This window comes from Neovison vison, chromosome 5 (genome assembly GCF_020171115.1).
Source record: "Neovison vison isolate M4711 chromosome 5, ASM_NN_V1, whole genome shotgun sequence".
NCBI classification, from domain to species: domain Eukaryota; kingdom Metazoa; phylum Chordata; class Mammalia; order Carnivora; family Mustelidae; genus Neogale; species Neogale vison.
Window position 1 is genome coordinate 164,792,874 of NC_058095.1, and position 23,894 is coordinate 164,816,767.

The following is a 23,894-nucleotide window of genomic DNA, read 5'->3' on the forward strand; positions in this document are numbered from 1 at the left end:
TGAACAGGAGAGTCCCTGCGTGGGTGCCGGGCTTCACAGAGATACGCGGGGGGGGGGGCCGGAGAATGGAGGGAGGAGCCTGGGAGGGCCAGAGTGCACGCACACGGCTCACACTCATGCACACACGTGATCGTGCACGCACAGGCTCCTGCACACACGTCCACATGCTTATACACACGCGCGCCTGCTTGGGGACACAGACACCCACACGCGTGCCCACACACTCGCTCTCCCACACGACCACATCCACACTCACCCTCTTACACATCAAGCAGGGACGGGCCCGTGGGCGAAGTCACGCGGGGGCGGGGACCCGCTGCCGGGACGGCGGGGTCTATGCTTGCCCCCGTGACGGCCCCGCAGGCGGTTCCGGAGAGGTGGGTGTCCCCAGGTGGAGGCTGCCGGCACAGCGCACGTGTGGGCCGGCACAGCGCACGGCAGCCTCCCAGGCCGCTGTGTGAAGGAGCGGCCGGCGTGTGTCCCCAACAATGTCCACTGCTCTCCAGCTGCACAAACCCCCTCAGGGTTTGGATTTTGGCTGGATTTTGTACACTAACTACTTCCCGCAGACTTCATGATAAGTTTGAGCACAAGGACCAAGGCCCAGCTTGAAATCTGGGCCCGCGGCGGTTTCCCGCCGTCCGTGTCCCCTCGGCGACCTGCTTACGTATGCGGACTGTTTAGTAAAAGTTCTGACTTCAGAGCATCGAAGCTTCGAGAACCGGTTTCCACAAGGGTCCCACCCGCCCGGGCAGTGGCAACGCGGATGGGGGGCTTGCTGGGCCGCATGGGCCTGGCGCAGGGACGTCCAGGTGCCACCTGGGGGCAGGAAGAGAGCAGGGGCCCAGGTCCACGAGTTACGGGTATTTTGCTGAAGGAAGCAGATTCTTTGTAGGTATTCCTTTTTCAGCAGATGTTCTAGAAATGGAAATGGAGTTAAAATATTGGGCTCCGATGATGAGCTCTGAGGCCATGGACGTCGCTGCAGTCGGTGCAGAACCCTTCTTGCAGCCTGACCCGCCCACTCCCCGCTCCAGGGACAGAGGCGCCCAGAAACCGGGCTCGGACGTACAGACCCGACAGCCTCTTCCCCCGTGAGCCCCGTCAGCTCACCAGCCTGGAGGGCTGTTGGTGGTGATGCCTTCTGCCCACCGTCATGGAGGAACAGCAGGGGCCCGACTCTCCAGTCAGACCTGGCCGTCTCCAGCACGGCCTGCCGTCCAAAACCATCAGCCCCACGAGCGCTACACTCTGTTAACCCAGAGGAGAAGCTGGGCCAGAACAGCGCGCTCACTTCCCGTAGCAGGACTGGAGAACGTGAGGACACGCACCTGTGCATCTCGGGGGAGAACGTCTTGGCGGAATTCTGCTTCAAATCTGCTCCCGCTCTTGGCAGAGCTTTCTGACCCGTTCCGTCCACACATCAGACACCTGGGACACACGCCTGCACGGCGAGTTCTGGGTTGGTCCAACACTGTCTTGGTCCCTTTTATTCATGCGCCTCCCCTCGTCCACCGACCTGTCCACCCTCCACGTGGGGCAGCCTGCATGTGCCTTAGTCGTGGGTTTGGTGAGCATCTGTGTCGGGACGTCACCGGAGCAGCACTGGAAATGGGCATCGCCCGTCCTGCTGGTGCCCACGGAAGGAACGCGCTGAGCTTCAAAGTCCAGGAAGAAAGAAGAGAGACCAGGGACTATGGGGGGGGGGGTGGGAGAAAATATTTGCTCATGGGACCCGTGGGTGAGCAGGATGTTCTAAGCATAAAAGCAAGGGAAGAAGCGGTACACGTGTATGCACACACACGTGCGTGCACACACACACACACACACACACGGTGCATAAAACCTGCCTACGAATGCTCATCTTCACGTCAAAAACACAATGAAACTTTGGGCAGCAAAGTAGAGTGAACGTCACGAGAGCCGTGGAGGAGACCCATCTGTGTCCGTGGAGAATACTGAAGTCTGTAAGAAAAATATCTGAATCCCCAAAGGAAAAGAGTAGCAAAGAACAAAACTTTCTACCAAAGCCAAACGCGAAAAGAAAGGACTGTCCCGCTGTCTCCGCCCCCGTGAGTCGGATCCAGCGCTTGCCCGCGCCCACCCTGCCTGCCCTGCCCTGCCAGGCTCCGGGCTCAGGCCCAGCCAAGAGAGCCCGCGGGGAACAGGGGTGCAGATGCAGGACCACATGGCCACGGCTAAGTGAGCGCGGTGGGGACCCACAGAGTCAGCTTCCAGGACACCTTCCAGAAGAAGTGACCCCCCCCGGCACAGATCCAGGCTCGCAGCCGCTCCCCCGCGGCACCGTCTGTGAGAGCAGGGACGGACAGGCTTCCGATGTGTCCACGTGACACGGTCCTCCGACGCACGCTGCCCTCCAACACGTAAAGGACGTTTTAGAATGTGGAAAAATGCTCCAAATAGAACATTGAGTGAAAAAAAAGCCAAAACTTGGGCTCTCAGCCGGGCACCAGGCTGCCGGTGTGAGCTCCGTGTGCTCTTCAGACGGGCCATTGGTGGGAGGAAGCGCCGATGCCAGCCGTGGGGCCGGGTGACCTCGGGGTCGCTGTGAGCTGATCCCCGAGCCCCATGGGCCTCCTGTGGGTTTCTCCGGAGCCAACGAAATGCTGTCTGTGAGGAGGCGGCTGCGTCCACGGGTGCAGGGCCGACCTCACGCCCCTGTCTTGGTGGGGCCGGCCCGTTGGAGAGGAGGCCACCATCCGCGGGTGCAGGGCCGGCCTCACGCCCCTGTCTTGGTCCCGCAGGAAGCCAGGGAATGCCGGGAATGCCAGGCCTGAAGGGCCAGCCAGGCTTCCCAGGACCGTCGGGCCAGCCAGGCCTGCCCGGGCCGCCAGGACAGCACGGCTTCCCAGGAGCTCCAGGCCGGGAGGGGCCCTTGGGGCAGCCAGGCACCCCTGGTCACGGAGGTAAGGATCCCCCCATCCCCTGGGAGGGGTCGGGGCCTCACGTGACTGACAAGTGAGGTAGCACCAGCCTACCCGGGGTTTCTCAAACTGGGCTCCATGGCACCCCTTCCCAGAGCTGTAGGGGTTCCGAGAGAACCTCCCGCTGAGCCAACTAAACAATGGACAGTTATTCTCGCTGGACTCTGAAGCCGGACGTCTCACGTTCCCCCTGGGTGCGTCCAGTACCGATCTCTTCTGAGACGGACACCGGTCACCTCTGACCGTTGCTCTGGAATTACCTTTTCCGGGCCCTGTCCTGCAGGGCACCCACACCCCAGGGTCCCGGGGCTTTAGGATTCCGACATACGACATGGGGGGAGGACACAGCTCAGCCCAAACAGGTTCCAAAACCACCCCATGGATTTGCCAAACAAGAAACCAAACCTCCACGTTCCTGCTGTCCTTGGGGCTCCGGGAGACGTCAGTAGGAAAAATGAAATTTCCCTGCGGAACTTCAAAATCGCTGCTGCGCTTTGAGGAGGGAAAGGTTTTCTGAAAGGGACAGAATCGGGGAAGAGAAGAAGGGGGCTTCCTTCAGGGCCAGGAGGCTGGGGGCAGGAGGCAGGGAATGAAGCCATGGGCCATTCACCTCCCGGGGCCCTCCACAGAGAGGCCGAGTCCCCCACGCGGAGGCTGGGGCGCCGGCGTCCCTCGGGTGCTGTCCAGGGTGACGGGCCTCGGGAGCACTGAGCTCTTCTAAGTTTGCTCATCATTTTCTACTTCCCTCTTCTCTGCTTTTCAGGTTTGCCTGGAGACAGAGGGGACCCAGGGGACACAGGTGTCCCTGGCCCCGTGGGCATGAAGGGTCTCTCCGGCGATAGAGGTGACCCTGGTTTGCTGGGGGAGAGAGGCCCCCGAGGAAGTCCTGGGTTCAAAGGAATGAGCGGAATGCCTGGTGTCCCCGGACAGAAAGGTAACAGCGGGCAGGGCGCTCCCTGCAGTGGGCACCGGTTACACTGGGACTGGGAGAGGCCAGCCCCGCTCACCGGTGGGCCGGGGCCCCAGGAGGCGTCCTACCTGGGGGAACGGGCCACTGCTGCTAGGCTGAGTGGGACTGGCCTGCCCCAAAATGCTGAGAGCCAGTGGGAGGCCTCTCAGGGCCCTGGAGTCTGATCCAGAGGCTGGTCGGTTTTACAAAACCAAAACCAAGGAAATACCTGGTCCCTGGGCTCGGTTTATTTGCACACAGACAGAGGCCAGTTTTCCTAGAAGGGAGCCCTCTGGTCCTTGACTGTGGGGCCACACGGTGATCTGTCTCTCCAGGGGTCCTTTGTGGGATCCTCGCACTGGGCACAGGGTTAAAGTCCTGTCGTGTCCTCTCCGGGCAGCCACGGACATAGGTCACCGTCTGTTTTCCTTGGGTCTTTCATAAGACTGACGCACACTGGCCGTCCGTCTTGGCCCCAGCGGCCGGTCGGCGCCACTCTGTGCGCCTCAGTCTGCTCGAAGGTCAGCGGACGGGCGCCTTAGCAACGGTGTCCCGGATCCCCATTTCAGGGTAGGAATCTTAGCCTCCGCACGTCACTCCGCAGCAACGTCCCCGACGAGCGAGTCGGAAAAGCCCCGGGTGTCCGTGGCTAACCCAGCTTCTCGTCCCTCTGCAGGCGGGAGAGGTTCGCCCGGGATGGACGGTTTCCAAGGCATGGTCGGGCTCAAAGGAAGACCCGGGCTTCCGGGACACAAAGGAGAGGCCGGATTTTATGGAATTCCGGGACTGAAGGGCCTGGCAGGGGAGCCGGGTGTGAAAGGTACGTCCACCTCTCGAAACGCCTTTCTGACGGGGTCGCAGCTCAGTTTGCTGGAGTGTAGCTCTGCCTAAAGCAAAACTTCCAGGAACCCCAAACCTAGGCACAATTAGAAAAGAAGGAAACTAACAAAAATCAGAAGACTTCACCCCAGCTTCAGCCCACCGGCAGCGTCGCGAGAGAAGAATCCAAGCAGAGGAAACTTTCTTCTTTATATTCAACAGAAGTTTTTGTGGAGGTAAAATTAAATACAAGCTCAGTTTCGGGTGACGCCATGAGGTTCCGTGTTGGTACGTTAGTCTGGTCACCACCTGTCACCCCCAGAGTCCCCACCACAGACACGGAGCTTTCTCCTGAGGAGGACGTTCCAGCTCCGCAGTCATAGCAACTCTGAAACACGCCGTTCAGGGTCCTATCTGCCGTCCTCCCCGTGCCGCGGCTCACGTCCCCGTGACCCCTGAGCTTACACGAAGGAAAGCTTCAAGCACAAAAGCGGCAGCTACGTTAGGGACATCGCGACACGTCGTAGGAAGCCTTCCGGCGTGACTATTCACGGCGAGCGGGAGGTCCGGCGAAGCCAGGGGAGAAGCAGAAGGTAAACCCCAAAGGAGGGGAGCGCCGCCTGACCAACGGGGACTCTGTGCTCCAGGCGGAAGGTCGTGACCCGCAGACACGAGGCCGCGTCAAGCCTGGCGTGGGCGGGCCGCTCAGGACCCCGCGTGGGAGGCTCCTTGTCCAGAAAGTGTGTTGCAACAAGCCGCATTTCCATGACTTGTGTGGACACCCTTGTTCGGCAAGCGTCACCGTGACCTCTGAAAACAGAATTACCGATGACCAGCGTCACTGAGGGCCGCACGCGGCTGGGGGCACGCGACACACGCGGCCGGCGGTGAGAGCAGGCTGGCGGTTACCTGGAAAGGCAGACAGAGGCACCGGGCACGTTCCTGCCTGGCCGAGCCCCGGAGAGGGAAGGCGGGCTCTGCACGCGGACGTTCCGGCATCGTGCTTCCCAACACCCAAAACCAGAGACAGGCTGACGAGCCCTCGTGGGCCAGTGACACGTGGTTGTCACGCGCAGGAGTGCTGACCAGCGAGAAGGAAAAACCAGGGCCTGAAACCTGCCGGAGTGTGGGTAAAATCGAGAACGTTTTCCCTCGTCGTCTGCTTCCCTCGATGGGAGATGTCGGAACAGGGGGATCTGCAGACGGGCCGTGGATGCGCGGCCTCCGGGGGCGGGGGGTAGGCAACGGCTGGGGTGACCGCTGATGGGCGCGGGGTTCCTTTCCGGGCGAGGAGATGTCCTGCCGTCCGGCAGTGGCGGGGGTGTGCGTCTGCACGCGGCTCACGTGCAGAAGGGGCCGCGGGGTAAGCCGGGCGGTAGCCTTGGCCTCGGCCTCTCTCGGACACTCTTGCCCCCACTCAGGCCCAGTGGGGACCGGGGGTCCATGCCGGCCGGAGCTCAGAGCCCCTCGGGACTTGCTGGCCGGGACAGCCGCGGCTCCTCCCGTGCCCCTCGGCCTGGCTCAGGGCCAAGAGAGACACTGCGTTCTGCTCCCCTGCAGGCAGCCGTGGAGACCCCGGACCCCCAGGGCCACCTCCCATCATCCAGCCAGGAATGAAGGACATCAAAGGGGAGAAAGGCGATGAGGGGCCCATGGGGCTGAAAGGGTACCTGGGCCTGAAAGGTGAGCACAGCCCGCCCGCCCCCCCCGCCCCCCCAGTCCCACGGCGGCAGCTTCTGCACCAGACGCCTCTCTGCCCGAGACGGGCCACAGCGTTCGAGCGCCTCTGACCCCGACACCTCGGCCAGGCGGCCTGCGGGTCCTCTGCGGACCGAGGAGCCTCACGGTCCCGGGGTCAGACGTGCGGCCGTCGGGACCACAAAGCGCGGGCTTGGGGAGGGCGGCCGCATCCTCCTGGGGCGCTGACACCGGCACAGGGACCACTCACTCGGGGCCCTCCTGCAGGTGTTCCCGGAATGCCGGGCGTCCCCGGGCTGTCAGGCATCCCCGGGTTGCCAGGGAAGCCGGGCCACATCAAAGGAGTCAAAGGAGACACTGGCGTCCCTGGAGTGCCGGGTTTACCAGGATTCCCCGGCGTGCCCGGCCCCCCCGGCATCATCGGTTTTCCCGGGTTCACAGGAAGTCGGGTAAGTGCGCGTCTCCCCGTCATCACTCTCCCCTCCGCTCTCGAGCGGGCTGTGGTCTCACGTCTGCTGCGGTCCCAGCGGTGCGTGGCCAGCTCCAGAGTTGGGGTCCCCGTGTCACTGGAGGAGACACGGTGCTCAGACCAGCACCGTCGGCGATCTGTGTGGCACCCGCAGCACGGCCGGCCCTCCGCATGGAGCCAGGTGTCCACGCTTTACCCTGGGGGCTCGGGAAGAACACTGCACTTGCCGTTTAGCCCTCCAAGCCCTAAACTCAAGCATGCGTGACGTCAGGACTGAGGACCCATCCCTGGGTCACAGCACGGAGAGTGTCCCGGCCGCGGTCACACATTGCTTTCCTCCGCGTCTGCACTCTGGCTCCAGGTGCCGTGTAGCCACGGTGACAGGGACACCCTCCGAGCCCAGGCAGGGCCCCGGTCTCTCCACACCTGCCTCCTCTTGGGTCAGGCACGGCTGGCGGCCCCCTGCAGTTCCGCAGGGCCCCGGGCGCGGCGTGCGTTCCGTGGTGGGTGGCTGTCCCGTGGCGGGCAGCTGTCCAGTGACTGTAGTACGGGAGCCTCTTCTGTCCTGCCGTTGTGTGAAGCTGGCTCACACGCACGGGGCTCACACGCACGGGGCTCACACGCACGGGGCTCAGCACGTGGAGCCCTCCCCGGCATTCACGGTGGGCTAAGCACGTGCCGGGCCAAGCAGAAAGTCTCAGCACCCGGCAGTGGCCCTTCGGCAACAGCCGACATGGCCTCTGGCCAGCCCCCTCGACATACATGACACGTCCGTGTCCCTCCGCGGTCTGCCTGCCGTCCCCGCCGGGCGCTGTGGCTCACGGGACCTCGTGTGCGGCCAGCGGCCCCTTAGAATAAAAAGGATGGAAACGTTCCCTGCAGCATGGTCCCCCGTCGGCAAGCCCGGGAGAGCCCCAGCGCCCCCCGTGGGAGGACGAGCACAAGACGCGGCCCAGGTCGACGGGGAGGCGGCGCACACGGGCGAGCCACACAGCCACACGGGTGACTCGCACAGACGCCGCGCTGAGCGAAATGCAGCAGAAAGTCCGAACGACGCGGACCCGTGCGTGTGACGGTCAGGAGCCCACACGACCGTGACAGATGGCAGTCGGACGGTGGCTATCTCGGGCAGGGTTGGGGACTAGGAAGGGGTGCAAGGAAACCTCCTGGAGTGTGAAAACATCCCGTGTCTTCATCTGCGAGGCACGCGAGTGACGTTCGTGGAGACGTGGCGATGCGTGTACCACACGGACGTGAGCCCCCCGTCCGGAGAGGACGCCGAGAGAACAGAGCGCGGGGCAGCGTCTGAACAGGGACCGGGCCTTGGGCGCTGCCTCCCCGCTGCTCCTGGAGCAGAGCCGGGGTCCCGGTTCGGAGACGCGAGTCCGCCGCACCGGGAGAGATCACTGTGTGGCCCCTGCCCACGCTGCAGTGCAGACCGGCGCCGCCCTCCATCGGAGCAGGGAGAACCGTGCTTTCCGGGGCCACGTGGTCACTATCCACGGATGCAACGTCATTTCGGGGCGTCTTGGCGACCGCAGCAGAACACAGCTGAGCGACATCAGAGCAACCTGGGGAGCCCAGCGGCCCGTGCAGTCGCCGTCCAGCCGCTGCCCGGCGGGTGATCTCCGCAGAGCAGTTAGCCTCTCCGGGCCTCCCCTTGCTCGTCTGTCAAAGGGGACACCAAGGACCTACTCCACAGGGTTGTCCTGAAGCTTAAATGCAGTTCTCGGGACGGGACCCCACACAGTCACACGTGCACAGCCGGACGGGGCGGGACGCGGGTAGCCATGCGTGTCACCGGCACCTCGTGACCGCTGTCCCTTCCCTGCGACCCCCGTTGTCTCTGTCCCTAGCGTCAGTAAGCCCGCTCGGTCCAGTAGAATCCGCTGTGACGTGGGAACACTCGAGGGCTCTGCTGCGGGGCGATCAGATTACAAACCCAGCGTGTGGGTTTTAGCCAGGCAGCTGGACAGGCTCAACCGTCCAGGGTTACCGGCTAACCTCGTGCAGCCTTCTGAGAGGTTTCCACGTCTGACCTCGTTCTAGGGCGACAAGGGAGCTCCGGGGAGAGCGGGCCTGTATGGCGAGGTCGGCCCCACCGGTGACTTCGGTGAGTATGCTGGCCGTCCAGCCATCCAGAGCGCCCCGGGCAGGTGGGGCGGTCAGACCCCGAGATGCCTGAGGGATTTCGAAGCCAATTATTCCTATTAGGAACGTGACGCAGCAGAGTTGCAGAACTAACCACCTGCTGACGGGAAGGCCTGTCGTCAGCCGTTTTTTCCGCCCACCGCAGGTGACATCGGAGACACCATCAATCTGCCAGGAAGGCCTGGGCTGAAGGGGGAGCAGGGCGTGGCCGGAGCCCCAGGTACGTGAGTCCTTCCTGCCCCTTCATCAAGCGACAGCCCCGAGCCCCGCGGCAGCTCCCTCGGGCACTGGGTCACTGCCGGTGGCTGAGCCACGTTTCAGGGAATGGTTTGACGTCTTCCAGCCCACGTGCAAGCAAGACGCGGGAGTTGTTTATTGAACGAAAGCTAAGACCAAGTTAGGAAAGCTCTGTCTGTCCCTGAAAGGGACATTAGAGGACAGGAAGCCGATGGCACAGTGACAAGCGTGTTCTGTAAATGGGGAAGGGCTTAGCAGAGGGCAGTGGGCGTCAGGCCAGTCCCTGGAGCGAGCGGCACAGCAGGCCCGGGGCCTCGTGGGACAACGCAGCGCTCTCTCCTCCCGTCGGAGCATCCCGCGAGTCCAAGGCGGACATTCCTGCTTGTGCGCACCTGGGACAGGTGCCTCCCGGGGGTTTTATCTCGGGGGACCCTCCCTGCTGCAGTCCTAGGGGCGGCCCCGGAGGGGCAGAGAGTGTCCATTAGCTTGGCCATAGGGAGGCTGCTGAGCCCGTGCTTTGTCTAGAAGCCAGAGTGGACGGGGATTCAGCCTCGCGTGGAGTCAGAAAGGGGTCCTCGTCGAATGGCTCTGCGGGGCTCGCTGCCGATCTAGAATCTGGTCTCCTGGCGGCTTCCCTCCCAGCCCCACGGGTACTCTGGACTTGCTGAATTGCCCCTTCTCAAGAATTTCTCAGACAGTTTGGTCTAGAAGAGCAGAAGCATGAGGCCATCTTTGCTCTGTAGCCACGGACCAGGACCCCCTCTCCCATCCATTCAACTGGACACATGTCAGGGACGAGCAGCAGCTCCCCACCGGCAATCAGGGCTGTTCCCCCTTGAACATTTCGGTGTCACTTACCCATGGGCCCAGGAAGCAGAGCCTCCCCCGTGCGCACGGCCAGGGGACCAGATGTCAGGACTCCAGGGTCCCAGGCACACAGGGGCCATGACATAAGGCACCCTCGGGGTGCGTCCCTGTCCCTCAGATGGGAGGGGGTGCCCGAGAGGTCAGCCACAAGGCCGACCCGTACAGCCGAGGGGGTGCCCCAGGGAGCCCGAATCACATCCACTCCCGGTGGGGCACCGGAGCTCAGGCCTGTCCTTGGGGGGACAATGCAGGTGGTTGTGAAGGAAGGCGCACCGGCAAAGGGAGGCTCGGCGCAGATTTCTACGACACTGAAATCATCAGTAGAAATAAGCAGAGCTGCTTCGTGGTTGCTCTTCAAGACCGTGAAAACGCGTGGGCCTCTCCCGCGGGCTGGATGTGCTCAGGGCAGGGCGGCGGGCGTCCTCCAGAGCCGGCCATCCAAAGAGGGGACGAAGGCAAAGCCGTGATGCGTTTTCTGGCCAAGGCTTGAAGCGACTCACAAGCATTTCCCTGATGTCCTGGGGGTCACCCCGGTCAGCGCCACCCAGCACATGGGCGTGGACACCAGGACGCGGGGCCACTGACTTGCAGACGGTGTTGGGGAGGGAAGGATCACGCTCCGATACGCAGCCTGTTCACAGCAGAAGCACCAACCTGGAAAGACAGCGTCCCTTTCAGGGTGTCCCCCTGAGCCCTGCGAGGGCTGGGCCCCAGGGATGCAGTGCCTCCCCTGCTTCAAGCAGGACTCTGTGCTTCCAGGGCTGAAGGGCTTCTTCGGGGAGAAAGGAACAGTGGGCGAAGTCGGCTTTCCCGGGATAACAGGCATGCCCGGCGTCCAAGGCCCTCCCGGAGCCAAAGGGCAAACAGGTATGACTCTTGCCGTCCCACAGCCTCCGGGTGTGCGTCCTCCCCCGCACGGCTGAGCCTCCACCCTCCAGGCCCCCCGCTGAGGCGGCCCGGGTGTCTGTGTCCTTGTCTGCTGTGACCACACTCTGCCCCGGGAGGCTGCCTCGTGCGTGCGTCTTGCCTGTGACCTAGCTTGGCCTTAGAACCAAACTCAGGGGAGGACCGAGCCACAGGCCACAGGGGGATGCGCAGGGGGCTGACGCACGCGCTTGTGTGGCCCAGTGTCTGTCTCCCCGTGAACGCAGACGGAGCCCTGGTTCCGGGACCCCTTCCATGCAGCGGAGTACGCGGAACGGGTTTGCAGATCCCGAGTTAAGGCGGGAAGTGAACAGGGAACTCGTTTCGAGCTTTTTTCTTGCTGCTGCTTTTGCTTTGTTTCACCTTGCTTTGTGTGGGACCTGGGAACCCTGACCCCCATCCTCCGGAATCTACGGGTCCTCTGTGCACCCCTGCTTGGATGACGGAACGAGATTGGGGGAATGCAAGCTGCTCTCTCTTTGGCAAGGCTGCCCCACCCCCAGTGCACCTGAATGTGGGGTGATTCCCGGCTGGAAGGAAGGCCATGCTCTCCCACGATGCCCTCCTCCTCTAGCGAGGACCTGAACTGAGGCTTCAGTCCCACTTAAGGACACGTGTGTCCCCCCTCCCAGGCTTTCCAGGACTGACAGGCCTGCAGGGGCCCCAGGGAGAGCCAGGGCGGGCAGGACGGCCCGGCGACAAAGGAGACTTCGGCTGGCCGGGGGTTCCAGGCTCCCCAGGTAAGAAAGAGCATTTCTGCCTTTGCCGACTTGACACATGGAGTCGTTCTGAGCCAGCCTGGCGGGCTGGGGAGAGCTCCTGTTGGCCGGGCTGACCCCGCTGGTCGGCACCCAGGCAACGCCGACGTGGCCAGAAGACGGTGTCCCTGATGTTCTGTCCAGGGATGGCTGGAGCTCGGGGGTCATCTGGCCCAGCCCGGGACAGGCCCTCAAGGGCTGTGTTGCTCGGAATGAAAGGGGCCCACACCCCCCACACTCAGTGCCCACGTCACAGGCGGCGTCCCCCCGGCCTCCCGTGTCTGCTCTAGGACTGCGTGTCCTCGGCAATCTGGCCAGACCGCTGGTTCCAAGCACGGTTCTTACAAACCAAACCCACAGAGTGCCTCGGGGGCGTCGGGAAGAAAGGACACACCACTTCCTGTCCCCGCAAGGCTGTGAGGAATCTGCAGAAAGATTCCAGGAAAACAGACTCGGTGGGAAGTGCATCTCCTGGTGACACGCACGTGACTAACTGACAAGTCGTGCTGTGTGGAACAGGCCAGGCTTCTGCGTGAACCGGACGGGTGACCGTGCACTAGCAAACAGAAGCAGAGCTGAGTCAGGTTAAGGTCCCCTGGCTCTCTGGTGCGCGCGGTAACCATGAATGAAACCCGCACAGGTTTTCCTGGCATCCAAGGCGTCAGCGGCTTGCACGGCCTGCCAGGCACCAAAGGCTTCCCAGGATCCCCAGGTACCCGCTGCTGCCCTGGCCACGCGGCCACACCCTGCCGTGGGGGAGGGGGCGCTGAGGGGCATCCCAGCCTCAGGGATCAGGGATCAGGGAAGCTCCCCTTGGGGGCCGCATGGGTGGGGGCCCCGGTGCTTCCGCAGACCGAGAAGGGGTTCAGCCACCATGAGGTCTGGGGCACGGAGGCTGCCTGGCCCGCTGAAATCTCCGCGGTGAACTCCGGCTCTGGTCCCGGGTCTCACGGCACAGCGACTGTCGCGCTTCTGCAGATCAGCCTGGCACAGGCAAGGAAGCTCACGTCACTGCTGTTCTCCCTGCCGCAGGTGCGGACACCCACGGCGACCCCGGCTTCCCTGGTCCTGCCGGGGACAGGGGTGACCCAGGAGAGCCCAACACCCGCCCAGGCCCTTTCGGAGCCCCAGGACAGAAAGGGGAGCGAGGAGACCCAGGTGAGGCCGAGCACCGCCCAGGAGCACTGCCTGCACCACCAGCCCCGGGCGGGCGTCTGTGAGTCTGAGAGATGAGGCGCGGAGCGGGCACGGGCCCTGCCGGTTGCTCTGCAGAACCTCTTGGCCAGCCCCCCCCCATCATACTCTGTTATAGCCCATCGGGGTAGTGACTGGGGCGAGGACCTAGGGTCAGTCCAGCGGCACGTGTCTCAGCAGGGGCGAGGACCTAGGGCAGAAATCGCCTCTCTTACTCGCATTTATACGTCAGGGAAACGCTTGCCCCAGAGCTCAGTGTCCGACGGCTGTCTGTCTGTCTGTCTGCAAGGAGACTGTGACCCCGTAACTCTCCCTGACCTCCGCTGAGCTGTGCGCCCCGGAGCGCCCCGGCGTCCCCAACTCATCCCACAGCTCACTTCTGTGCAGCATCTGTTTTCGGAAATCCTTGTCACCCCTGCCAGGGAGCCCCTACGCTCCATCCGAGGGTCCCGGGACAGTCCGTCCGCTGCGAGGCCGCCCCCCTGCATGGAAGTCACGGCAGCCCCGAGACCCGGTGGCGTCTGCACCGACGGGTGGTGCTGCCCACTGCACCGCAGGCTCTGGCCGTGACCGGGGACGGGCCTCTCCACTCAGACACCCCACTGACACTGAGCTGAAACAGGGCTGGGGCCCGAGTGAGCGCAGGGTGGCCACAGCGGGGACTGAGAGTATCCGTGTGGCCCAGAGGCCTCATGCAGCCAGGACTGGCACATCTGGTGCCAACAGCCGGGCTGGCGAGCAACAGAACCAAGCTCTCAGGGCCACACGCTGTCCTGGGCGCATCACGGCCCTCCCTGGACCCAGCCTTGGGCGGCTCCCAGCACAGCCTCCTGCCCCCTGGGGCAGGAAGTGGCACGGAGGGGAAACCATGGATGGAAACGTGGGATGCTGCTCCTCAAACAGGTTTCTTCTGTCTCCCTCCCAAGGGGAACGAGGCCCCATCGGGAGCCCCGGACGTCAGGGGTTCCCAGGCGTCACCCCACCGTCCAACGTGTCTGGCTTACCTGGTGACAAAGGGGCGCCGGGCATATTTGGCCTGGAAGGTAAGCAGGACTCCCGTTTCTACAGGGGCAGAAGCTGGTGGGGACCAGCTTACTTTGGGGATGCAACAGACTTCGTCTCCTCCTTGAGGACATTGTGCAAAGTGAAATAAGGCGCACGGGAGGGGACGGGCACTGCGAGGCCATTGGCTCACGGCCCGAGTGCCCAGATCCACAGCCGAAGGGAGGAAGCGGGGTCTGGGGCTGGGGGAGGCGGTGGTGACTCGCTGACTCCTGGGAACGGGGCTTCAGTTTGGGAAGGCGAGGGTTCCGGGGTGCACGGCGGCGATGGATTTACTCTGAGCCCCTGAACCGCATGCTTAGAAATGGTGAAAACGCTAAGTTTTAGCATATGTACGCGAAAATAGTCATTGGTGTTGGACCAGCCAGACTCCCCCAAACCAATGACTTTGCATCTGGCCCCCGGGCACCTCCTGCAGCACGTCCTGGCGCTCCGTGGCCAAGCCTGCGTCCGAGCCCCCGCCTCCCTCCCACATAACCTCTTTCTTGTGATGCACGTCCACAGGTTACCGAGGGCCCCCCGGGCCGCCTGGGCCTGCTGCTCTTCCTGGAAGCAAAGGAGACGAGGGGAACCCAGGAGCTCCGGGAAACCCCGGGACCAAAGGATGGGGCGGCGACCCCGGGCCCCAGGGCCGGCCTGGCGTGTTCGGTCTCCCGGGAGAGAAAGGTAACAGTGCCCCCCAAGGAATCCTCAACTTGGGGAGACGGCGGCACGGGTCAGAGGCGGCTGGAGCCCCCGCCACACAGGCGAGTCCTCCATGTCCTGCTTGTCTTGTAGGGCCCAGAGGGGACCCAGGATTCATGGGAAACACAGGAGCCACCGGGAGTGTAGGCGACCGAGGCCCTAAGGGACCCAAGGGAGACCGAGGACTCCCAGGTAAGTGGCCCTTCGCACCCCTGCAGACCCCCGTCTCGGCACAGGGAATGGGCGTCGGAACTGTCCCTGCCCCCCAGGCTTGGGGACTCCTCTGGGGGCCCCTCTGTCATGGGGACCTGCCGTCGCCTCCGCGGGGACGTGGTGAATGACACGAATTGCCAGAAGACCTGAGCGACTCTGAGACGGGTTATAATGCGTCTCGTCTCTGAGAGCAGCGCGGCTCCAGAAAGCTCCACCCGTGGACTCAGCGGATAAAACAACGGAATACAGATGAGAGCAGGAAAGCCACAGGGTTCTCCTGTGCCAACAGGCGTTCTTCTCCCTTTCCAGGTGCCCCCGGTTCCGTGGGAGCCCCTGGGATTGCAGGAATTCCCCAGAGGATTGCCATCCAGCCGGGGCCAGTGGGTCCACAGGGAAGGAGAGGCCCCCCGGGGGCGCAGGGCGAGATGGGGCCCCAGGGCCCCCCAGGAGAACCAGGTGGGAGCCCCTGCTGCAAAGCCTTCGTGTTTGCTTTGTCCTCACTGTGGTTTTCTGGCCGAAAAGGCTTCATTCAGCCGCAGTGATGCTGTGCCCCCTTCCTGCGTCCCGTGCTGGTGACCTCTGGTTCCGGGTCTCTGCAGGTTTCCGCGGGGCTCCCGGGAAGGCAGGGCCCCAGGGGAGAGGCGGTGTGTCTGCTGTGCCCGGATTCCGAGGAGACCAGGGGCCCATGGGACAGCAGGGGCCGGTGGGCCAGGAAGGTGAGTGGTGGATGGCGAACGGGTCAGAGGGCAGGGCCCTCCGTCCAGGTCTGGGAAGGGATCCAACAGCACCAAAACAAGCAGAGATGGAGAGGCCAGGGCAGTGGCAGGGGAGGGACGTCCCGTGAAGAAGTGATGACAGTGTCCATGGAGAGGAGGGGTGCGGAAAGGCAGGCTCGACCAGGACCATGGATTCCAAGCGTTTGAAGGGTCGTCTTGCTGGAGGCAGACTGGCCGTCCTGCTGTGCTCCGGGCCAAGTCACCCCTGGGCAGGCGTCACGGGAGGCCCGTTTCTAACCCAGAAATGCCCATGCATGCAGGGAGCTGCCTGTCCCCAAGAGGTGGAGTGGGGTGGGGTGGAGGGGCCTGGCTCTCGGGCAGAGGAAGCCCATGTGTGGGGTTGGGGCTGGACGGTCCTCCTTCCGGCTGCGAGGGTCGCAGCGCCTGGCCTCTGGCTCGGCACCCTGGCGGATCGGGTCATCCGCAGGACGCTCTCCATCTGCGAGGGGCAGAGCCAGTGAGGGCTGGGCCTCGGGGAAGAGGCAGGCCACAGCCCCAGGAGGCGAGCCAGGTGGGCTGAGGTCCACACGACAGCTGAAAGGCGGCCACTTTCTCCCGGGATCCAGGGGAGCCGGGCCGCCCAGGGACCCCCGGCCTGCCAGGCATGCCGGGCCGCAGCGTCAGCATCGGGTACCTGCTGGTGAAGCACAGCCAGACGGACCGCGAGCCCATGTGCCCCGTGGGCATGAACAAGCTGTGGGGCGGGTACAGCCTGCTGTACTTCGAGGGCCAGGAGAAAGCCCACAACCAGGACCTGGGTAGGTACCGCCGCCGGGCCCGGGCCACCCCGGCGAGGTTCGCACTCAGACGGCCCAGCTCCCCGGGACCCAGGGCTGCTGCCCGTTCACCCTGGGGCTGCAGAAAACACGAAAATGTCCTGTGAAAGCTCTGAGCCTCAGGTCAGCACCCCAGAGAGTACACGACAGCAGCCTCCCTAGGCGCCAGGGTTCCCACCCGGCCCTCGCCCCCCACCCACCCCCTGCCTGGCCCCTAAGCCGCCGGCCCCTTGTGTGGGCTGTGAGAGCAGGCCGGGGCAGCCTGGGCCACAGGCAGAAGCCCCGGGAGAGCAGACAAGAATGTGTGTGCACGCGCCTGCTTGAAGGAAGCCTGGTCGCCAGAAGGAATTCAAATGCCTCCCAGGCCCATAGAAGGCGTGTGACAAGTCTCTGCTAGAAGCGGAGGTGTGCAGGGAGAGCGCCTTCGTCTGTGACGGCTGTGGTCAGGCCGAACCCTGACAGTTTGTGCACATTCCTGTCCACACGTCCTGGTCCAGCCGCAGGGCGGGGCCGGCTTGCTGTGGGGCCACACCCTGGGCTCTAAGCTGGGCCGGGCTCTCTCGGGTCTCACCCAGCCCTGCCCTGAGATCCAGCCGATCTTCATACCTTACTAGGGGTGGGTGTGGCCGGCCGTCCTTCTGGGAGGGCCCCTCAGAGTGTGCTAAGCCGGGCCCTGTCTGGATCCCATGGGGGATTCTTGGGGCTGGTGTGTTAAGACCCCCAGCCAGTGTGTTTGTTCATAAAGACCCACTCCCTGCCGACCCAGCCTCGTCCAGAGGCGTGTGTGCCAACTTCTGGAAGAGCAGGGCAGAAACACCAGGTCTGAGGCCCCCCAGGCAGCTGCTGGGTGGGCCTGACGCCCAGGAGCCTCCTCCGGCCTGCTCGGCTGTGACCCTGGGACCCCTCTCCACAGGGCTGGCAGGCTCCTGCCTGGCGCGGTTCAGCACCATGCCCTTCCTGTATTGCAACCCGGGTGACGTGTGCTACTACGCCAGCCGGAATGACAAGTCCTACTGGCTGTCCACCACCGCCCCGCTGCCCATGATGCCCGTGGCTGAGGATGACATCAAGCCCTACATCAGCCGCTGCTCCGTGTGTGAGGCCCCAGCTGTCGCCATAGCAGTGCACAGCCAAGACGTCTCCATCCCCCACTGCCCAGCTGGATGGCGGAGTCTGTGGATTGGATACTCCTTCCTCATGGTACGTGGTACCTGCCTACTTTCTCTCTGAGCGTGGAACTGGGTGGAAATCTAGTTCCTCTCGCAACCACATGCTGCCTGGGAAGCAAGACAACTGCCTTTTTAAGAATTACCACACAGGACAGTTGTTAAGGTTGTGCACTGCACAAGGGTGCCTGGCCAAGGGGATGACAGTTGGAATGCAGCCTGCACTTTTGCCTGCACTTTGCTAACTCAGCCATGTTAGGCATGGGCTGCCCCCACCTAGGGGGCCCATGAATTTGCCACCATGCCTTAGTGTGGGGTATAATCAGGATAAACTACACTGCCATGCTAGCAACACTAAAGTTTTCCTGCTTACTCCACCATGGCAGAGAGAAAGGAAAGTCCAGCAGGGATAGTGGGCCTTGTGTTGCATTGATAGTTATTATAACCGTCATAACTCCCTACTATATTGACTAGACACCCAACGTGTTAAATATTTCATAAATTATATATATATATCATAATCTGTACGTTGTAGGAAAAGAGAAGAATTGCTGTCTTACTGTGTTTAGAAGCGCTAGTGCTGCATCATTTGAAGCAGCAGAATCCTGAGTTTTGTGCAAAGACAGGCACATGGTCTGCTTTCCAAGCAGCTGACCCTGTAGGTGACTCTTGAGGACAAACAGAAAAACCCCTTTTGGTTGCACGTGACCCCATCAGGGAGCCTTGTGCGTAGGCAAGCCACACACTCTGATCTTTTAACTTGCTTTAGAAATTCAAAAACAAAATGGACCTTGTCCCTCACAAAGGGAGCGATGCAGTCCCAGCTCTGAGGCTCCCTCCCGGTCCCAGCTCCGAGGCTCCCTCCCGCTGTCCTTCCACTCCCCGCGTGGTCTCAGCTCCTTCACACCAGGTGGGGCGGGAGGCATCTGCTCACACGAAGCAGAGCGCGGCTCTGGGCCAGGGAGCCTCTTCCGTTCTGTGAGCAGAAGATTCCAAAGCTTTCCCTTCCTGTGGTTTTGCGCGGAGAGGAGAACCCAGGTTTCCGGTCCGGAACGTGCCAGAACAGCCTCCCTTGCTACCGGGTCCTATAGCCACAAGCACTCCCAGTGCACAAACCATAGCCCGCACTTCCACGCCAAGTGGCGCGGGTCTCCATGAGCCTCCTGCGTGCCTTGGCAAGAGCGGCCGCAGTTCTGAGACCAGGAGAAAGGTCCCTGGGACGCTGGTGCCTCCCCATCGCAGAAGCCCAGTCATCTCAGCGGCTAGTTGTTGTTCGCGGTCCCCGACGGAAACCGTGATCATCACACAACTCACCTGCTGGTTACAGACAAATCGGCCAGCAGGGATTCTCCACACTGGGCCCGTCCCCGCTCCACGCTCCACAACCACAAGCCGAGTTGGGGCTCAAGGGGCCACTGTCCTTGCTCCTTCGTTTTACCTTACCAGCCTCCCACGCTGACCCACACAATGACTTTGTTTTCTTTGTGTTTTTTTAAGATTTTATTTATTAATTTGAGAGAGAGACTGTGAGAGGGAGCACGGGTAGGGGGACTAGGAGATGGAGAAGCAGGCTTCCCGCTGAGCAGGGAGCCCGATGCGGGTTCCAATCCAGGACCCTGGGATCGGGACCTGAGCCGAAGGCAGATGCCCAACGACTAAGCCCCCCAGGTGCTAGTTTTTCTGTAAAAAAAGGTTAAATTCTGGTATCGCAACTGCCAAGCAAACACTTCATTCCTTGAGTGGATGATGCGGGAGACGGTATTTTCCCAGGTGAAGTCACCTGCATCCACTGGCGATAACCCACTCCGTTGTTCTGGTTTTCACTTAACCACCGGCCGTGGGCATGGGCTCCGGTCCCTGGGGCTGCTGTCCATGGGCCGCCCGGCCTTAGCCGCGTCCCTAGCGCCAGAGCATGCTGCAGGCGGGCTCGTCTACACAAGGGCAGATGTCAGGCGGGGGGAGATGTGAGAGGGAAGTGCCTCCCAGCCCCCGCTACCCGGGGGTGCACTCACCGCCGGGCCTTGTCTCCCTCTGCACAGCACACGGCCGCGGGCGACGAGGGCGGTGGCCAGTCGCTGGTGTCGCCGGGCAGCTGCCTGGAGGACTTCCGCGCCACGCCCTTCATTGAGTGCAACGGGGGCCGCGGGACCTGCCACTACTACGCCAACAAGTACAGCTTCTGGCTCACCACCATCCCCGAGCCCAGCTTCCAGGGCGCGCCGTCCGCCGACACCCTCAAGGCCGGGCTCATCCGCACCCACATCAGCCGCTGCCAGGTGTGCATGAAGAACCTGTGAGGGCCGCGGCCCGCCGGGGGCCACGCTCCGCCGGGGGCCGCTCCGGTGCTTCCTCTTAACCTGTTACCTCAGAGGGCGCCCCCCAGACGCAGCTCCGTCTCGCCTCCGAAAGCCCGGTGGAAAGGCTACCAAAGGAATTCCGCACCCGCGCTTATGCCAAACAGCCCCTTGCCGTGCATGGGTGCCGGTCCCCTCCCCACCGCGGGCGCTGTCCCACCCCCCGCAGCCCTGTCCGGCCGCACTAGACTCTCCGCTAAGGTCTCCCTCCGCACCCGTGCCGCCACGGCTTCCGAGCACCGCCCCAGCCGCAGACGGAGCTCCCAGCGGGCTGGTGTGGACAAAGGAAGCCTGAGCTCACCGCCGGGTCCCCAGGGCGGGGTCTCCGGTCCCTGCGCCCGCAGCTCTGTTTCCTCCCGGAGACCACTGATGTGGCTTTGAATCCCCTCAGGAAAGCCAGGTGTGCCTTTTCTTTTGGAAGACTTAGCGGGTCCTGCGGGGGCTCCCGTCCCGCGCATCCTTGCAGACCCCCCGGTTTGGGGGCCCCGAGCAGCATCTGCTGTGCACCCTGCCCCCGGGCGGCGCACTCGGGAACCCACCGCCCCAGGTGTCCCCGGGGACTGACCCTCTGTCCTGGGTGACTTGTACGCCTCTGACTCCTCTAACCTCTATAACGACCACAGAATAAAAGTTGGTTTTGAGCTTTTTATGCCCCGTGTCACTGGCTCCCTTCATTCGCGTCCGAGGGCACAGGTGGCCGGCACGAGCCCCGCGTGGGTGAGCCGGTCCCCGCTGCGCTTCTCCCGAGATCCCAGAGACGGAGCCCCGGGTGTGGGAGCCGTGCGTGCTCCCACGCCCCAGCCGCCACTCGCGGGAGCCGTGCGGAGACACGCTCGCGGTGCCAGCCATGTGCTTCTCACAAGGCCCCGGACCAGATCTCCCAACGGCCAGGAAAGCCGCAGGCACACTCTGGCGTCAATCTCTCTGGAACCCGGCTGGTCTTTGGGAGCCCAGCTCAGAACTTATTTTACCATTTAAAATTCAATCTCCTATTAAACATTTCTAAGGGGAATTTCCACATCATAATCCACGTCATTCCGCCTGACAATGTCATTTGAAATATACCAGCGACCACCTTCACTCGCCTTCCTCCAGATGCTGACCAGGACAAGGACTCTCCACAGGAGGGTCCTTTAGGGACATGAGCCCCCATTAGGGAGTGGAGGGGGCCTGGCAGAGTGAACCCAGGAAGGAGGACACCTTACTAAGGGGGTAGCCACCATGGGCAATTTAGGGCTCCCTCCTGTGGGCACCCAAGGAGGATGACCACAGAAGGACCCTCACCTTGTGCAGCCTAGGCACTGAAAAGGGCCGTTTCCCTGCGCCAGCTCTTGCTCTTGTCAGGGGCTGCCTGCGACTGTCCGGTCCCTTGTGCTCCCAGGTGCGTGGGCTGAGCAGGATCCCAGGTGGGGGTCGTGGAAAAGCAGCAAAGCTCATGTAAGATGCCACGGGCACCACCTTACGCTGCTGGTTTCCATAGCAACAGCCCTAGCACCCCATGGGAGGTGAGGCTTGAAGCCAGGATTTGAAAAATGCCCAGCACAGAGGTCCCCACAGAACTCATGGAGGCAGCGGTCTATTCCGGACGCCGGTCCCCCAGATCAAGGGGCTCGAAGCGTGTCCCAGTCCTGACGGCAGCTGGGCTTGGGCGGGATGCCATGAAGGACGGGGCGCTGGGGACCCTCTCCCTAGTGGATCGCAGCCCCTGATGGCCTCCCCATCTACAGACTGACCCTTGTGGGACTGGCGGGGGGAGGGAGACCTTGCAGAACACAGGCCGACTCCCGGGAGCCTTGCCTTCCTTCCACAGCTCAAGTTCAAGAGCAAAGGGCAGCTGCAGTAGGCCAGCTCCAGAGGTGTGAGTCATGTGATGACATAAAGGGGCCTCACTGCAGCTGTTTCCAGAGCCCATCTGAGCACTGGGGTCGGAGTCCAGCCTCTCCGTGGTGGGAGTGCGGACCTGTGCTCTTCCCTGGGCTGACTTACCCCTAATTCTATGCTCTGGAGAAGGGAGGGTTACTAGAAAGGGGATTCCTGCATCCGGGTTATGGGGATTCTGGGAGGTCTCCCTCCCTGCTTGCACCTCCCTCCCTGCCCCAGCACAGGAACCCCACCCCCACCACCTACAGAGATGTGAATGTGCGAGGCCGCCAGAGGGCTAGGCCAAGGGTGGAGGTTGGGAAGTGCTTCCGGAGACGCACACACGCTGTGTCTGGGGGATGACGGGTCCCCCTCCCCAGGCCAGCCCACCCGGCTCACCCTGCCCTGACCCTCAGCCCCAGGCTCTGCTTCCAGGCTTCCAGGCCTTCCCAGTACAAACAACCCGACACGGGGACCCATGGGGCCTGCCCCTGGTCTTGGACAGCAGGTGCACAACCGACCCGACCCTGAGAGGGAGGACACAGCAGCACACGGAAGGCATGTGGGGAAAACGGGTGCTGGCAGCGGGGCTGGCTGGACACCCGGGTGAGGGTTTTCCTCGCACGCAGATGGCTCTGTCAACACTGAGTTCAGAAATGACAAAGTTGGGGGCCGGGGGGGTCAGTGGGTTAAGCCGCTGCCTTCGGCACAGGTCATGATCTCAGGGTCCTGGGATCGAGCCCCGCATCGGGCTCTCTGCTCAGCGGAGACGCTGCTTCCCTTCTCCCTCGGCCTGCCGCTCTGCCTACTTGTGATCTCCCTCTGCATCAAATAAATAAAAACCTTTAAAAAGAAAAATAAATGACAAAGTTGTACTTCTAAGAGGTCAGCCCACAGCCTGTGCTGAGGGGGAAACAGGGCTCCCAGCTCCCAAATTACACCATTCCCAGCCCGAACCACCCAGGCTGCTGCTGCCCCGCACCCCACCTCAGGCGCCCAGAAACATTCCAGGAAGAGACGTTGTGGAGGAGGCGGCGTCCATCGCGCGCGGACGTGGAGCCCGGGGAGAGAATGCGCAGTGGCGGCTCTGAGACCAGGGGCGGCAGCCTGACCAGCTGCCCGGGGCCTCCCCACCCCCCCGCAGAGAAAAAGAAGGAATATTCGAGGTCACCAGCTCAAACCCACATCCAGCCAAGAAATTCCCTGTGTCTCTCCACCGGCTGGCTCACTGACCCAAGGGACCTGAAGCTTCCCCAGTGCTGACCGGGTTCCCTGGGTGGGGACCGGGCCCCCGCGGTCAGAGCTGGGAACCCACGAGCAGGCTGGGACCCACGGACCGGGCCAGCATCCGAAATCCACCTGAGACAGAGCCCACGTGACGCCTATGTTTAGGACAACAGTCAAGGGTGAAACACTTCCGTGGGGTTGATGGAGAGAACGTGCCACCCCTGGGCAGCCCCCAGAACACGTGGCCAATCAGGGACATAAGCTGGGGGTGCTCAGGGCAGATGGGCAAGAGAAGCAGAGAACATTCGGGGGAAAGGGCCACGGGAACCCAGCCAGCCCTGCCTTCCAGCAGGGACCACAAAAGACTTTCCCAGGACACTTTGTCCTGCACAGGCCACAGAGACAAATCCCAGGGCCTCTCTGGCTGGTGGCAGGTTTCGAGGGCAGGTCACGAGCAAAGGGATAATTAAGCCAGCCTGACGACTCACAGATTCATTTTCACTCTCTCATGGGCTCTGCTGTGGGACTGAAGTCTGAGGCCTCTGGATGGGCTCGAAGAACCCGGTGTCGGAGCGGGGGAGCCCCGGGCAGGGACAGGAGGCTGCGCTCGCTCCGTCCCGCAGGCTGGCCCACGCCCATGCCTGGAGAAGGTGCACCGCAGGGGAGCAGAGGAGGCCGTCTTGGCAGGACCCCCCAGCAGACCGCGGCCCTCAGCGCAGTCACCGCACGCTTCCCCCAGAGTAACGACTCACGAAACATACTGCT

General features: G+C 62.9%; 1 protein-coding gene across 1 annotated transcript in view; it reads left to right on the forward strand.

The window, feature by feature from the left end:
• Window positions 1-20,691, forward strand: part of COL4A2 (collagen type IV alpha 2 chain) — a 155,537-nt gene extending 134,846 nt beyond the window's left edge. The window contains exons 30-48 of the mRNA XM_044250093.1: window positions 2,766-2,927; window positions 3,709-3,879; window positions 4,571-4,714; window positions 6,274-6,396; window positions 6,679-6,860; window positions 8,930-8,993; window positions 9,177-9,251; window positions 10,895-11,002; window positions 11,692-11,799; window positions 12,458-12,529; window positions 12,850-12,975; window positions 13,938-14,054; window positions 14,578-14,739; window positions 14,851-14,949; window positions 15,280-15,426; window positions 15,570-15,686; window positions 16,313-16,504; window positions 17,436-17,722; window positions 19,728-20,691. Of these exons, the coding sequence (XP_044106028.1) occupies window positions 2,766-2,927; window positions 3,709-3,879; window positions 4,571-4,714; window positions 6,274-6,396; window positions 6,679-6,860; window positions 8,930-8,993; window positions 9,177-9,251; window positions 10,895-11,002; window positions 11,692-11,799; window positions 12,458-12,529; window positions 12,850-12,975; window positions 13,938-14,054; window positions 14,578-14,739; window positions 14,851-14,949; window positions 15,280-15,426; window positions 15,570-15,686; window positions 16,313-16,504; window positions 17,436-17,722; window positions 19,728-19,985 (2,714 nt within the window). The 3' untranslated portion in view covers window positions 19,986-20,691. The remainder of the gene's footprint in view (window positions 1-2,765; window positions 2,928-3,708; window positions 3,880-4,570; window positions 4,715-6,273; window positions 6,397-6,678; window positions 6,861-8,929; window positions 8,994-9,176; window positions 9,252-10,894; window positions 11,003-11,691; window positions 11,800-12,457; window positions 12,530-12,849; window positions 12,976-13,937; window positions 14,055-14,577; window positions 14,740-14,850; window positions 14,950-15,279; window positions 15,427-15,569; window positions 15,687-16,312; window positions 16,505-17,435; window positions 17,723-19,727) is intronic.
• The last annotated feature ends 3,203 nt before the right edge of the window (window positions 20,692-23,894 follow it).